General features: G+C 41.1%; 1 protein-coding gene across 1 annotated transcript in view; it reads right to left on the bottom strand.

The window, feature by feature from the left end:
* Positions 1-16,540, bottom strand: part of ALS2 (alsin Rho guanine nucleotide exchange factor ALS2) — a 112,903-nt gene that overhangs the window by 72,070 nt on the left and 24,293 nt on the right. The window contains exons 2-4 of the mRNA XM_089670526.1: positions 14,490-14,554; positions 6,112-6,266; positions 678-1,573 (exon numbers count right to left, since the gene is read on the bottom strand). Of these exons, the coding sequence (XP_089526652.1) occupies positions 678-1,573; positions 6,112-6,266; positions 14,490-14,509 (1,071 nt within the window). The 5' untranslated portion in view covers positions 14,510-14,554. The remainder of the gene's footprint in view (positions 1-677; positions 1,574-6,111; positions 6,267-14,489; positions 14,555-16,540) is intronic.

Raw genomic sequence — 16,540 nt, 5'->3', positions numbered from 1 at the left:
AATGTGCCTAACGATATCTGAGGACTTTCACCTTATCTGGTCATTTAGGCAGCACATAGATGAGTCATTTTGAATGTTGAACAAAAAAAAAAAAAAGAAAAAAAAAAAAAAACTGACTTGATTCCCCGTCCACATACTCTATGTAGATGGGGGAATCCTCCCTGCTGAGCTATTGTATTCTGACAGCAGGGAGACTTCCCCACTGTCACAATACACTGATCTTCATTAGCCGGCAGCGCTAATCAAGCAAGGAAAATCCAACAGGACGGTTGTACAGAAAATGACCAATAGATTGACTTCTGTACAGCCTCCCTTCCCATACCCTGCCCATATATGGATAAAAATTCAGCCAATCTTTGCCGAACCGGCTGGATTTTCATCCGTGTATCGCCTGGCTTTTTCCAGCTAAATTCCATTTTCCTTATTGTGTTAAAAAAGGTTTTAATATTTAACTTCACATATTAACTAATTTCGTCATTTGTATGGGGACAGTCTTTGATTAGATATTTGCATTGTTTTCTAGCATTTGTGTTAACATATGATGGACAGGGATAACCATGGCCATATACAATATATAAAAACTTAAATAATTCCATGATTTTCAGCTTGATAAAAAAAAATAATACATCATGGTACAACATAACAAAAGGCCAATTATCCTGTAAAAAAAATCTTACCCGTGCATACTCTGAAGTGGTATTGTTTGGAGAGGATTCCACATTAGCTGGTTCAGTGTTAGACAGTAAAGTGCTTTCACATAGTTGCTTGTCGAAAGTCACATCAACATCACTTTCACAAATACTGGCTACATCAGTGCCAATCTCGGTTTCAGACTCTGAGAGTTTTGGACTACGTTTACTGCCATCCTGCATCTCCAAAGAGCATAAACTAGGTTCTGTTCCTTTAGGTGCAGAGCTCAAGGAAGACAGACTAGTTCTTTTGTCAGGGTGGGATTCTGCCAACATTACTCCTAATGGACAGCAGTGGGCATCAGAAATAATGACATGGTCTTCTTTCTCCGTCATTGTGATTAACAGTTCTCTGCAATGGTTGCATCTCTCTGGCACATTCTTTACATCTTGGGCAAGAGGGCATTGCACCAGAGCCAAGCTGTGAAATGCCCCGCACACTACCTGAAGAACTCTCCGGCCTGAAAGATGTTCCACTTTTTGAGGTCTGGTCACAGGGAAGGTTGAGGTTATTAATCCAAGCTGGCAGCCACTACCCCAGGCCCAGATCTCCCTACTGACAGACAAGGCAAGAGTATGTTCTTCCCCACAGGACAGCTGTACAACCCGTACCCACAGAGGAGGGGTACATTCCTGATCAGTTATAGTGACTGGCATAGGCTCTGATATTGATGGGCAGATGGCAATTGCACATTGTCCAGCGGTGTTTTCGCCCCACATAAACACCATTCCATTGTCTGTTACAGCTCCACAGTGATAACTTCCAGCAGCAACACATATTACGTGCTGACCACACAATGTCTTCTCTAACAATGGAGTGCTGTAGGGCACTTCTGGTGAATTCTCCTTCCATGGCTGCTTTCCATAGCTAAAAACTTCCCCATCTAAATAAAACAAATGGGTTAGATGGATCATATAAAGTTAGCATGCTATGTAGTTTGAAAAATTAATGTTTTAAACAATGCAGCTAGAAAACTTCAGGTTAATATACCTAATCAAAAATATTGTAGCAGAAAAATAATGCTTGTATTTTAGCGCATACAAAGCTTGTATAGTGTCACTAATCTAGTCTAAAGCTTTATATCTAGTCCACAGGATTCAGCTGTTAATCAAATGCAGTGACGGGGAAGTGGTGGGGGCGAGGCCAATCCCACTGTGTGTGTCTATGGAACGTGAACAGAGACCGTGTGCCCCCATAGCAAGCAGCTTGCTATGGGGACATATGAGGAGCCAAGATCGCCAGCAGGGGACCAAGAAGGAGGAGGATCAGGGCCGCTCTGGTGAGTGCAACATGTTTTTTTATTTCAATTAAAAAAAAAAAAAAAAAAGACACTTTAGTAACACTTAACAGCAGGTATTACTCCCTGTGTGATTACTTCCAAACAGGGATGGGCAGCTGTGACTGCTGTCAGCTTTTCATTGCTTTGCACAGACTACAGGTTTCTGCAAGGTACTTGCTGCACAATGGCCTCTTTGGTTGTGTGAATGAGGCCTAAATGTCCCAAAAAATGTGTCAGAATGCAGAACAATCTATTGTGCATCAATCCCGTCATTTTCTGTACATGAGCAGGCTGATCAACCCGCTGCCACCGGTGACAAGGAGGTGGGCCTTCTTCTGAGGCATTGAACATATGCTCACCAGCTTTTGTGCCAGAAGAATGCTCCACAGCAAATTTCCCACTAACTATTGCATGATTAGGACAAGCTTGTTAACAGATTCTTCCATCCACATAAAAGAGGTGGATGGAGGAATAACCTAACAACCCCCCCTTCCCTCAGAATCTACTGATCAGCAGCTGCAGCCAATCGGCTGGATGGAAAGTTATCTAACATGCCCATTCGACAGATCAATTAAACAATCAGTCAGGTTCTGTCAAGTAGAGGAGCCCATACGCTGATCAAAACTCGATCAGCATATGTCCAGCGTCACAGTCATTGCAAATACAACATATGCAAACAAATAAAAGTAAATACAGCAGGTGAACAAGACAACTGATAACCTTCAGGAGGAAAAAAAAAAAAAGAAGAAAAAACACTATGCTCTAAAACAAGCAGATGCATAACCAGAACAGAGTAATGAATGCCACCTATATAACAATAACGATCAGAAAATATTCTGGTTGAATTGCAATGTGAGCAAATAACAAAAATTTTTTTTTTTTAACATATTATATAATAGAAGAGAAAAAAAACAAACCGAATCTATAATTAAGTAAGAAGCGTCAAATTCCAGACACACCTTAACCGGAAAAAAAAAAAAAGAAAAAACCAACTGAGGCGTGTCTGGAATTTCTTGTAGGTTTCATTATGTTTTTCAGTATGCCTCAGTTTCTGGTTGTATAGGTTTGTTTTTTATCATGATGTTAATCCTCTCCATACTTTCCCGGTAATTTGTTGTGCCTGAAGGTTAGGTGGTGGGCCTTTTCACCTGATATATTTATTCAATATGTGCAAATGATGACTAAGGACAGAGTCATCTAAAAAAAATATAAGCATTATTTGCAACATTCATTGAAAAAAGTACGTTTTTATAAAGAGATTATGATGTGCCGACGATCTTGGTCCATATTGGAGCAAAATTATCCCTGGCCAGATTCTACTTGTTCCTGTGCTGAAGATAGTTGTCATTGGTGCTGCCATCTGAAATCCTTCATTCAGACCAGGTAGGCAGGATCCAAAACTATTAGGCTTAGGACCACAGTGTACAGAGGAGCCTTGATAAGCCACTGCAGCTTTCACATATATTTGCAAATGTGTGCAACTAAACCCTTTGGTTTTAACATGAATTGTTAGACGGGGTCAATTTGGTGTTTTTGCAGGCTAGCTGGTAAGTGCGCTGGAAAATTTCTCATTTGTGATGTGCAAAGCCCTTCCGTGTGCACCATACTGCAAAGGCTAGTTATAGATTGGGGTGGTTGCCACTTCTGTAAAGCTTGTCAGCTAGATTTGACATGGACACATTCAGCTCCTGCTGGGTGTCTACTGTGTCCCTGTGACTTTAAGAGGATGGGGCTCCCTCCAGGCAAGATTTCCCTTAAGTTATCTACTACTATACATGCTCCAACTTGGAGACTCTCAAAAAAGTAGAGAGTTAGGACCGCACAGAGTTGGGCAGCACAGTGGCTCAGTGGTTAGCACTTTTGCCTGGCAGTACTAGGGTCGTTGGTTCAAATCCCAACCATGGCACCACCTGCCTGGAGTTTGCATGTTCTCCCTGTGCCTGCATGGGTTTCTTCCGGGTACTCCGGTTTCCTCCCACACTCCAAAGACATGTTGGTAGTATAATTGGCTCCAGTCTAAATTGTCCCTAGTATGTGTATGTATGGATGTAAGTTAGGGATCTTAGATTGTACACCACTTGAGGGTTAGGGACTGATGTGAATGTTAAATAGATATGTACAGCGCTGCGTAAATTGATGACGCTAAATAAGTACCTGTAATACATAAATAATAAATAGGACCTCAGTATAAAGAGGAGCCTTGGTGGGGCACTGCGGCTTTCACATATATTTGAAAATGTGTGCAACTAAACCCTCTGTTTTTATTGTGAATTTTTAGACTAGGACAATTTGTTTTTTTTCAGGCTAGCTGGTAAGTGTGCTGGGAAATTTTCTGTTTGTGATGAGCAGGATTTTTGCTGTAATAAGCATAATCCTTTTTCTGCTAATGATCTTCTTCTAGCTAAAGCGATAGGGCTACGCAGAAATAGATTTAGGATCCAAAGTCATTCTGCATAAAGATAGCCATAATGTTGCAATGTGAATGCACAATCTCATTTAGGTTTACCAACTGCTATGTGGGTCAAAGACCTACCTAAACAAATCCGTCAATTTACATTATGCCAGGTGGGTCCCTATGCTCTAGTTATCATAAGGAAATTGTACAATCAAACTGGAGTGTGTGTGGCAAGCTAGGTATACACCAGACACTCTAGCAGTGATGGCAGATGTCTTTTGTATTTCAGGCTAGCTACATGCACAGTGGGCGTTTAGCCCAGCATTTTTGGGTGCCACAGGTGCAGCGCAAGCTCTGTGGGTCACCAAAATATACGACAGACTGAAATATGTGAAGGGTGGACACTGTACTGAGTGGTAAAAAGCAAAATGTAGTGAGCGCTCTTGCATACGTATAGCAGCTAGAACACTTGAGGCAACCACAATAGCTTTGAAATAACAATAAGAATAATAAAGTGCAGTGCTAAAAAATGAATAAAATGCAGCAAAATTATGATAGGATAAAATGTATAAGTCAATCAGACTGAACAGGTAGCATCCACGGTGCTCTCTAAAAAGATGAACAGTTCCATAGCCTAAAGCCTCAAATAGTAGCAATGCGCACTCACCAGAAACGCATGGATTATGCGCATGTAGGAATGATCCTCCTAGGTATTTAATCTGCCACGAGCCAGGTGGTGGGCATCCATCTAAGGGTTGGTCATCAGGCTTCGATATAGTGAGAGCTCCAACTCAGATCCAGAGATCCCCTTACGGTCAGTCGGGTAATCCACTTGAATGATAATACTCCCTCCTCTGGATAGTAAAGGCACCTTCTCTCTTATAAAACTCCTGTTGTCACCTTCCTCTGGTCATCACTGTATAGATCCAGCAGAAGACAACAGGCAGATCAGTCACACTGGTTGATCTGCCTGTTGTCTTCTGCTGGATCTATACAGTGATGACCAGAGGAAGGTGACAACAGGAGGTATTATAAGAGAGAAGGTGCCTTTACTATCCAGAGGAGGGAGTATTATCATTCAAGTGGATTACCCGACTGACCTTAAGGGGATCTCTGGATCTGAGTTGGAGCTCTCACTATATCCAAGCCTGATGACCAACCCTTAGATGGATGCCCACCACCTGGCTCATGGCAGATTAAATACCTAGGAGGATCATTCCTACATGCGCATAATCCATGCGTTTCTGGTGAGTGCGCATTGCTACTATTTGAGGCATTAGGCTCTGGAACTGTTCATCTTTTTAGAGAGCACCGTGGATGCTACCTGTTCAATCTGATTGACTTATACATTTTATCCTATCATAATTTTGCTGCATTTTATTCATTTTTTAGCGCTGCACTTTATTATTCTTATTGTACTGAGTGGTACTCGCATTTAGGGCTGCAGAAATTCCTGCCTTCTGGGTGTACATTCCTGAATGCAAACAGAGTGCAGCCTTGTCAAGCTGCCACACATTTGGCCCATCATAGATTTTAACAGGCTGCTGGCAGCAGGGCTGGGCTATGCAGCTGTACCTCCTAGGTGCCCAATAACTCTGGGATGTGATGCAAATGGTCAAAATGCCCAATGCGCATGGGCCTTAAAAGGAAAGGTGTAATATGCTCTAGTAAATACATAAGTAATAGAAATAAATATTGGATATATTTTTAAGATATAGAATCGTACACAGAAGCTGAGCATACATACCGCTAGTGAGCAGCAAGCCATGATGAATCCCAAGGCTGGCTTGTAGTACAGTTTTTGCCCCCAAGCCATGAAGCCTCTCTGGTGTGGCCTGAGCTGACCCCACCTGCCATACATGTACATCGCCTCTCTCTTTAGCTCCTTCGGAGTCTTCCAAACTAAAAGAATTGTAAAGTATTTAATGAACATACAGACATCACACAATATATGTTCACAAACAGCTGTGCTACTCTGTAACAAACTTCCAAATTTACAGACTGCAGGATGCAAATTTGTTTACAGGTAGTCCATAGCAGTTCAGCAAAAGTCTGAAGCCAACTATACATGGACTGAAATTTGGCTGGTTCAGCAGGGGCAGGCCAAATTTCTTTAAATGTTCCTGCAGCAATTTTATTGAAATATTGTGATCTGAAAATATTACTTAACTCTTTCAAAATGTTCTCGAATTCACAAAAAACAAAAGCGGCTTTTGGTCCATTTAAATGTTGATTTCATTTTTCAATCTAATTTTATTGATTTTCAGTTGAAAAGAAACAAGGGGTACAGAGTGTAAACAAGAGGAGTAGTACATTGTACAGACATAGTACAACAATAGTAGATAAAGAGCCATGGGTCTCCAACATGTCACATTAATGCAGTGTGGCCCCTGCAATTCAGGATGGCCATGTCATGCTGCCTGAGGGTTGGTAGGTACAATATAGAGTGTATGGTAATGAGAATTGTAGCAAACTTGCTCATCAGAGTTGGACGCGGAGTTCCCCTTTTTTATTAGAAGTATTCCTCAATCCTTTATTCTCCTTCCTGAGAGGCACAGTGACAGATGTGTGTGTGCTGGTTATGGGTCAACAGCAGGTTAAGGCATCCTTAGTTCGGTGCCGAGCAGTCTGCGAAAGCGTAGCCTTCCTCACCTAAGTCATGATAAGGCCAGTGTTCCTCAGAGAATTGGGAAGCACTGACCCAAGAACCTGTGTAGGCTCACACATCATAAACCAGATAAGGCAGCTTCTCCCAGGAACTGGAAGAGATTGTAACCTCATAAAACCTAACAGCTTAAGGTGACAGAATTAAATGAACGTTCCTCAAGTCAGTTTGTCCCCTGCGTTTCATATCATGGATTATGAAGATATTGGTTTTAATTCAGAGTCCGCCTGAGATCCCTCCCAGTTACTCAAAGGCACCCCCCCCCCTGCTGGGGGACTTTAAAAAGCACAGGCTGTAGGCCTGAGGGTAAGCTAAAAAGTTCTCCTATCATCCCATCGTAACTTAGGGAGACCCTTTGCTCTGAAACTTGGATCTGCTTACGGCTAAGGCTTAATTGGCAAGTAACTTTAACCCTTTCACCTCTCTCTGATATCTCTTGCTTTGCTATGCTGTTTTCTGTACATGTATAGATATATATACATCTTAGTTACATCTTCTTTGTAAATATTTTATTGCACCTGTTTGGCTCTTTTAGTAATAAATCTTTCTTTCTGAAAGTGTTAAACTGTTTCTAAGCGCTTACTTGCAATTCACTAATTCCTGCCTTTGAAGAGACGCTACTGTTTGTTTTAATCTCTGTATAACCGGCCTGCGGACCGTGTTGTACCGACCATTATTTCAATCATTATAGTGTATTAATTGATAAAGAGAGTTTCCTCTTTCTCTGTACAAAAGGAGGTGGTGGCAGTGAAGGGTTAGTTGCGTAATTAACCTGACCCAGGAACAAGCGCATTCAGGCTGCAGGTACAGATTATAGACCATTAGCTGGACAATCGTTGTGCAGGGCGCAGCTGAGTGTGGCACACCGTGGTTCTAGATCGGCCGGTCCTTTGGTCATGAGTTTGGTGAGAAGGTCTGGGGTCTGACGCTGCGGGCGTGACGTATTGGACGTCGCGGTCGTGGGATTGTCGCATGTTGAGGGTGGCGATCAGGCGACCATGACAAGAATAACTCCCAAAAATGAAAAGTATAAAGAAGTAAGGGCCCTAGACTAACGGACGTTAAGGTTAGCTGTGCCATCAACTATATGGGTGGTACATATGAAGAATAATGGTATAAAGGGTACATATAAGAAGTGTATGAGTGGGGAAGAAATAAGGAAGGGGGTGAAAGAGAAGGAACGATTTAGTTGAGGGGATTGGACAAGATGGGAGAATTTTTGGGGAGGGGGTGGTGTTACGAGAAAAGAGGTATGGTTTGGTCTAGAGGGAAGCAAGGGTAGGTACTGGGGACCTTTGCCCAGCCATCACCATGGTTAGCTACAAGGTAAAAAGATCTAATAATGTTTAACTAAATGGCACTTTTTTTTAGCTTTGCATAGAGTGGGAGATTAATTAGAACAACCAACAGTTTTTATTGCTGTCTGTGCCCCGGTTAGGCAGATTCAGCACCTCTATTTGCCTTGTTTACCATTATCATTGAAAGTGAAAAGTAAAAGAAATCCCAAATAATGGGTTTTCACAGAAAAGTAATAGAGGGGAAATTTTCCAATAGGGACACTAGTTTTGGTGGCCTGAGGGTCCCCAAGGAATTCCCTTATTTGGAGAGATGTTCTCACTTCCTCTTTTGGCTATAGAACAGGAAGTGAATTTAAATATCCCCAATGGGACACAGATGGCAAAAAAACAGACAGTTTTTTATAACCCTCCCTTACCCTATCCAAAATGAAAAAAAGGTTTTTCTTATAGTTCTACTTTATGACAAAAGATTTATTTATTTCAGGTACTTGTATAGTGCTGTCAATTTAAGCAGCGCTTTACATATATATTGAACATTGACAGTCCCTGATCCTCAAGGGGTGTACAATCTAAGGTCCCTAACTCACATTTATATACTAGGGCCAATTTAGACAGGATCCAATTAACCTACCAGCATGTCTTTGGAGTGTGGGAGGAAACCGGAGTACATGGAGGAAACCCATGCAGGGACAGGGAGAACATGAAAATTCCAGGCAGGTGGTGCCATGGTTAATATTTGAACCAAGGACCCTAGTACTGCCAGGCGGAAGTGCTACCCATTTAGCCACTGTGCTGCCCCAAGATAGTTATGAAATTCCTGGGAGTCCAGGAAGATCAGCCATGCAGCCCAAATCTGGATTTAATCATCTGCTTATAATTTTTTTGGGGCAAGAAAAGTTCCAATTTAGAGATGAAATCTAATTCAGGGACTCATAAGACAGTACTGGAGACTGGTGATGAAATTTCCTCTTTTTAAAGCGAAACTGTAGAAAGAAAACCCAAGTTTAAGTAAACTTCATGAGAGAAACATGGAGGCTTCCATTGTAGACATTATTCTGCAAATTAAACCTTCCTGGATATTTTTTTACCCTCTAACATTAACCACTTCAAGTCCAGACACTTTTCCCCCCTTCCTGTCCAGGCCAATTTTCAGCTTTCAGCGCTATCAAACTTTTAATAACAATTGCGCGGTCATGCAACTCTGTAACCATATTAATTTTTTAGCATTTTTTTGAGACAGCTAACGCTTTATTTTGGTGGTATTTATTCACCACTGGGATTTTTATTTTTTTTGCTATGTAAATGAAAAAGTCCCAAAATTTTGAAAAAACGTGTTTTTCTTATAAAATTTTGCAAATAAATAGTATTTCATCATAAATCTTGGCCAAAATTTATCCCGTTATCATTTTAGTTAAAAAAAACCCAAAAAAACACAAAATTAGTTTATAACAAAAAATTATAATTACAATTGTTTTTTTTTTTTATATTATTATTTGTTTTGTTTTTTTTTTTTTTACATACTTGTCACCCTAGCAGTACAGTGTCACTGTACTACTAGTGGGGGGTGATGAAGATTTTTTTTTTTTTTTTTACACTGATTGCTTTTACACCCATAAAGGCTGTAAAAGCAAATCATTTCTCCTTCTCTCTAGCTGCATTCTTGCAGCCATTGAGAACTACTGAGTGAGCTGTGATTGGTCACAACATGTCACATGGTAGAAGGCTGTTGTGAATAGCCTTGTACCATGTGACCTCTGTGATCATTCACAGATTTCACACATAGTAAGCAATGATGTCAGAAGTGACATCTTGCTTACTACTCTGCATGTGATCACTGATTGGCCAATCAGTGATCACATGATCCGGACCTCGCACAGAGGTCTTATCTGACGATCGGTGTTCCACTGTGTCCGGAGGACACAGCGGGCATCGGATCGCGGTGCTGCGTGCTCCCAGGGAACGCGCACAAGCAGGGTGTGGGGAGGCCGTTTATAAAAGGCCACCCGACCCTGCACTGCCACCGTCCAGCCATTTATATACAACGGCCGGACGGGAGGTGGTTAACACTTGAAGTCATGGACACGTAATAATTATAAAAATGAGAACATCCCATGCAAAGTCCTTAATCGTATATACAGTTTGGGTTATTGCACTGTATCACACCCATAAAGTCAACGTGAAAGCCAGGTGACTAGTATAAGAATTCAGCAAAGGCAGTCCTATGTTTGTCTCAGGAATAGTTCCTTCACGCCACCTCCTCCCCTTCAACCTTCCGATATTTTACTCGCCTTCTTTCCCCAATACTCTGTAGCCCTGTTACTTTCAGGTGTGAACCACATATGCATGTTCCCCATTGCCAACTGCCAGGTCTGAGAGCTGTCACATTGGGGCATGGAGAGTACCTAGCAGAATGCAAGCCCAGACAAAGTATGGTGGGTATTTGCACAAGCCTTTTGCAGATTCAAGTGTAGGAAGTTAAAGCACAACTCCAGAAAAAGAAGATATACAGTGAATATAAAAAGTCTACACACCCCTGTTAAAATATCAGGTTTCTGTGATGTAAAACAAATGAGACAAAGATAAATCATTTAAGAGATTTTTCCACCTATAATGTTACCTATAAACTGTACAACTCAATTGTAAAACAAAATGAAATCTTTTAGGGGGGAAGTAAGCATAAAAAAATAAAATAATGTGGATACATAAGTGTGCACACCCTCTTATAACTGGGGATGTAGCTGTGTTCAGAATTAGGCAATCACATTCAAAATCATGTTAAATAGGAGTCAGTACACACCTGCCATCATTTAAGCTCGGATTAAGCCCAAAAAAAGTTCAGCTGTTCTAGTAGGTCTTTCCTGACTTTTCTTAGTTTTCTTACAGCAAAAGCCATGGTCCGCAGAGAACTTCCAAAGCATCAGAGGGATCTCATTGTTAAAAGGTATCAGTCAGGAAAAGGGTACAAAAGAATTTCCAAGGCATTACAAATACCATGGAACACAGTAAGGACAGTCATCATCAAGTGGAGAAAATATGGCGCAACAGTGACATTACCAAGAACTGGACGTCCCTCCAAAATTGATTAAAAGACAAGAAGAAAACTGGTCTGGGAGGCTGCCAAAAGGCATACAACAATAAAGAAACTGCAGGAATATCTGGCAAGTACTGGCTGTGTGGTACATGTGACAACAATCTCCCGTATTCTTCATATGTCTGGGCTATGGGGAAGAGTGGCAAGACGGAGGCCTTTTCTTACGAAGAAAGACATCCAAGCCCAGCTAAATTTTGCAAAAAACATATCTGAAGTCTCCCGAAAGCATGTGGGAAAATGTGTTTTGGTCTGATGAAACCAAGGTTCAACTTTTTGGCCATAATTCCAAAAGATATGTTTGGCACAAAAACAACACTGCACATCACCAAAAGAACACCATACCCACAGTGAAGCATAATGGTGGCAGCATTATGCTTTGGGGCTGTTTTTAGCTGGAACTGGGGCCTTATGCAGGCCATAGATGGGTCGAAAATCGGCCGATTTTTCGTCCGAAAATAAAATCGGCCGATTTTCGGATCGTTAGTGGGCGATTTGATCGGCCGTTTTTCGGTATTTTGGCCGTTTTTTTTTTCCGGTAAAGTTGGAAAAAAATCGGCCGATTTTGCCGATCGGCCGATTTTCGCGGCAATTAGTGGGCAAATCGGCCGATTTTTTACCGATAAAAAATCTGCGCATGAGCAGTGACCTGCAAGAGGAAGACAAAAAGAAGAAAAAGAAGAAGAGGAAGACGATGAAGAAGAGGAAGAAGAAGAGGATGAAGAAGAAGAGGATGAGGATGAAGAAGAAGAGGATGAGGATGAAGAAGAAGAGGATGAGGATGAAGAAGAAGAAGAAGAAGAAGAAGAGGATGAGGAAGAAGAAGAGGATGATGAAGAAGAAGAGGATGATGAAGAAGAAGAGGATGATGAAGAAGAAGAGGATGAAGAAGAAGAAGAAGAGGATGAAGAAGAAGAAGAAGAGGATGAGGATGAAGAAGAAGAAGAGGATGAGGATGAAGAAGAAGAAGAGGATGAGGATGAAGAAGAAGAAGAAGAGGATGAAGAAGAAGAAGAGGATGAGGATGAAGAAGAAGAAGAAGAGGATGAAGAAGAAGAAGAAGAAGAGGATGAGGATGAAGAAGAAGAAGATGAGGATGAGGATGATGATGAAGAAGAAGAGGATGAGGATGAAGAAGAGGATGAGGATGAAGAAGAAGAAGAAGAAGAAGAAGAAGAAGAGGAGGATGAGGATGAAGAAGAAGAGGATGCAGAAGAAGAAGAGGATGAGGATGCAGAAGAAGAAGAGGATGAGGATGATGAAGAAGGAGAGGATGAGGATGATGAAGAAGAAGAGGATGAGGATGAAGATGATGAAGAAGAAGAGGATGAGGATGAAGAAGAGGATGAGGATGAAGAAGAAGAGGATGAGGATGAAGAAGAAGAAGAAGATGAGGATGAGGATGAAGAAGAATAAGAAGAGGATGAGGATGAAGAAGAAGAAGAAGTAGGATGAAAATAAGAAGAATTCCAGTCCAGCAAAAAGTGTCTGCAGAGAGCTCCGCTATTTCTGACAGTTCTCTGACAGTTCCTTCACATTTACAGCGGTTGAAACATTGTATCTATTTGTTTCCGAATAAAAAAATCTGTATCCTAAATGGAAACAAATAGATACATTGTTGCAACTTCTATAAATGTCAAGGAACTGTCAGAGAACTGTCAAAGAAATAGCAGAGCTCTCTGCAGGGACACTTTTTGCCGGCTCTAGACGGGTAGAAAATCGCCGTTTTTTTACCATTGATGGTAACGTCGGCCACTTGAACAACCGATTTTTCGTTTTTTAAAAGAAAAATCTGCAGTTTTTCTCCCCATCTATGGCCTGCATTAGTCAAGGTAGAGGGAATTATGAACAGTTCCAAATACCAGTCAATATTGGCACAAAACCTTCAGGCTTCTGCTAGAAAGCTGAACATGAAGAAGAACTTCATCTTTCAGCATAAAAACAACCCGAAGCATACAACCAAATCAACTAATGAATGGCTTCACGAGAAGAATATGAAAGTTTTGGAATGGCTCAGCCAGAGCCCAGACCTGAATCCAATGGAAAATCTGCAGGATGATCTGAAGAGGGCTGTGCACAGGAGATGCTCTCACAATCTGACAGATTTGGAGTGTTTTTGGAAGGAAGAGTGGGCAAATATTGCCAAGACAAGATGTGCCATGCTGATACTCATACCCAAAAAGACTGAGTGCTGGAATGAAATCAAAATGGTGCTTCTACAAAGTATTAGTTTAAAGGTGTGCACACTTATGCAACCATATTATCTTAGTTTTTTATTTTTACTTCCCTCCACCTAAAAGATTTCAATTTGTTGTTCAACGGTGTTGTACAGTTTATAGTTTACATTAAAGGTGGAGAAATGACTTATCTTTGTCTCATTTTTTTACATCACAGAAACCTGACATTTTACCAGGGGTGTGTAGACTTTTTATATCCACTGTGTATATATGTATATACATACACAATCACCAAAGAAGGACTTCAATAACTATTAACACAACCATGTTATTATGACATGCAGAAGAGACCTACACTGTGTATTCGGTCCCTGCAGAAGTCATGGGGTCGATCTGGGTATAAGTAAATGGGGATAAATACTCAGATGCCCTGTGTACTGAAGGAATGGACCTAGTAGGAATCTAGGTAGAGAGTACAGAGAGATCTGTTGGTAGATATAGCACAAGGGGAAAGTAGATGGTAGGGGAGGGGTGTGCTTGGGTTAGCCACTGACAGATATAACTCTAGAGTCTAATAAGTCAGGTTTTATTATTGTCCATGTCCCCATTAGTCACCTGGGCAGGAAGTCCAATCCAATCGCCCCAACTGGGACACAGACAGCAATAACAACCTGAGGAGTTGTAAGCCTCACACTCTAACCATACCAAGTTGGAGCTGAAGTTTAGGTGGTAAAAAATGGTACTAAACTGTTCTGTTAACATTTTGCACCTGTGACCAGAAGAGTCAAGCTGTGTCCCTGTGAACAAACCAACATTGGATGCACTTTGGATGTGTAACAAATGTGAACACAGCCCATAAAACACACAATTCAATTTAATCCAGCATATCATACATACCTTCCTTTCTGTGTGGCCATGGGTCAGCATCCCAAACTACTCATCCAGAAAGATGTTAAATAAAGCTGAAAAAAAAAGAAAGATAAGAAACGTCAAGAAATGTACTTCTAGAAATCCATGACAGTTGTCAGCACACTGCTGAATATCTAAAGCATTTGACACTGTAGAGCCAAACACTGGGCCAGCCGTGTCTCATGACCATTCATGTAGTAAATACAGGCAGCTGCCAGATGGGTACACCCAACATGGAAATAAACAGGGAGAATGTTTACTGGTTAATGACAGCATTTGATATTCACATCAACTGTAGAGAATTATTATTTTTTTATTATTATACAGTATTTATAAAGCGCCAATAGTTCGCTTAGCACTGTGCATGAGAACAGGTAACTGTGGACTTCTTGTGTGCTTTATAGGATCAAAAAAGGTGCACAGAAAACATATTGTTATAACTTCTCAACAAGAAGAGATGATCACATGCAGAATTAAAGATCAAATCTATTTTTATTTTGAATGGAGAACAGTAGAACTTCTGTCAGTTTTTTATTTTGGGTTTTTTTTTTTGCTTTTTGTAGCAGTTTATGTCCCTGTTGGAGTTATATTCCTCACTTCCTGTCCATGTGACCCCCTATTACCAGTGCAATCAGCAAAGGAAATATTCCTAATAAGACACACAAGGCCATGAAAACCCCAATGGGAAGGTTCTAACCCTCACCCCTCAGCTAAAACAAGCCTTTGGATTACTGCCTGAGTGTTCACTGTAAAGGGTCCCCCCCTGCCCGTTCTTGTCTGCATCAGTGATCATTTGTCACCAGGACAAGTAGTAGGTGGAATTCTCTCCAAAATAGCAATAAAGTCATAAAATCATATTTATTTTGTATATAATACCATTAAACTGTCCACACATGATGCAATCGAATTGTAAAATCTGTATAGCAGATAGCATATACTGTATATATACAGTGTGCACATGCATACACATTCAGACAAACTTCTGATCTTCAGAACTAACCAAACTCTGCTTTTCTAACAAACATCATAACATCTGTCATACATGTCAGTCCTCATGCACACTGGATGTTTTTACAGCTGCTGTTTTTTGGCTTTTGACGTTTTTTTCTACAGCCGGTAAACCCCCCAGCATGTTATCCTATGTGTCCATGCACATATAGACTGTAATCAATGTTTTTTGGCTGGAAAAAAAAACCCAGGACTAGTGGATTTCTAGAGGAGTTTTTTAGCTATAAAAACACTCTAATGCTGAAAAACACAGTAAATTGCGGAAAACCAGCGTTTTTGGACATTTTGTTGACAAAAAAAAAACACTCTAAAAACGCAAAAGCGAAAAAATGCAGCAAAGCGCTCATACAAAAACACTGAAAAACTTACGTTTTTAACATGACTTTACACAGCTAACGTAACCACCGTTATTAAAACGCCCCGTGTGCATGGAGTCTCATTGTTAAATCAAGCAGTGTTTGCACAAGGCCAGTTTTGCTGTCCCTTAGTACACTGGAAAAGTAGATACTATTCTGGTATACCTGGGCAATATAAACTATTGGCCGAGAAAGTACACATTTGCAGCTGTCACCATTGTTTTAGAGGAGCTCATTCAAACAACAGACCCAAACTTAAAAGTGATTGTAAAGGTTCAAATTTTATATTCTAAAATAAAAAAAAACATGTCATACTTACCTGCTCTGTGCAATCGTTTTGCACAGAGCAGCCCTAATCCTCTTTTTTCTAGGTCCACCGCCAGCACTCTTGGCCCCTCCCCCCTCTGAGTGCCCTCCATAGTAGGCTGCTTGCTTTGAGGGCACTAATGCGGGCTCGCTCCAAAGCCCTGCTCTGCGTGTCCATAAGACACACACAGAGTGGGGCTTAGCCCCTCCCCTGCCCCCTTACCTTACTTATTTTATATTATTTAAAATAACAAACATACATTCCTTCTCTGTGCAATGGTTTTGCAGAGCAGCCCTGATTCTACTCTTTTTGGGTCCCCAGTCGCTGCTCCTGGCTCCTCCTCCCTGAGTGTCCTCCATAGCAAGCCG

The sequence above is a fragment of the Staurois parvus genome, unplaced genomic scaffold, assembly GCF_062004578.1.
Source record: "Staurois parvus isolate SC_StPar_1 unplaced genomic scaffold, SC_StPar_1.0 ptg000011l, whole genome shotgun sequence".
NCBI lineage: Eukaryota > Metazoa > Chordata > Amphibia > Anura > Ranidae > Staurois > Staurois parvus.
The sequence above is the reverse complement of the archived record's forward strand: the minus strand, read 5'-3'. Positions and strand labels throughout refer to the sequence as shown.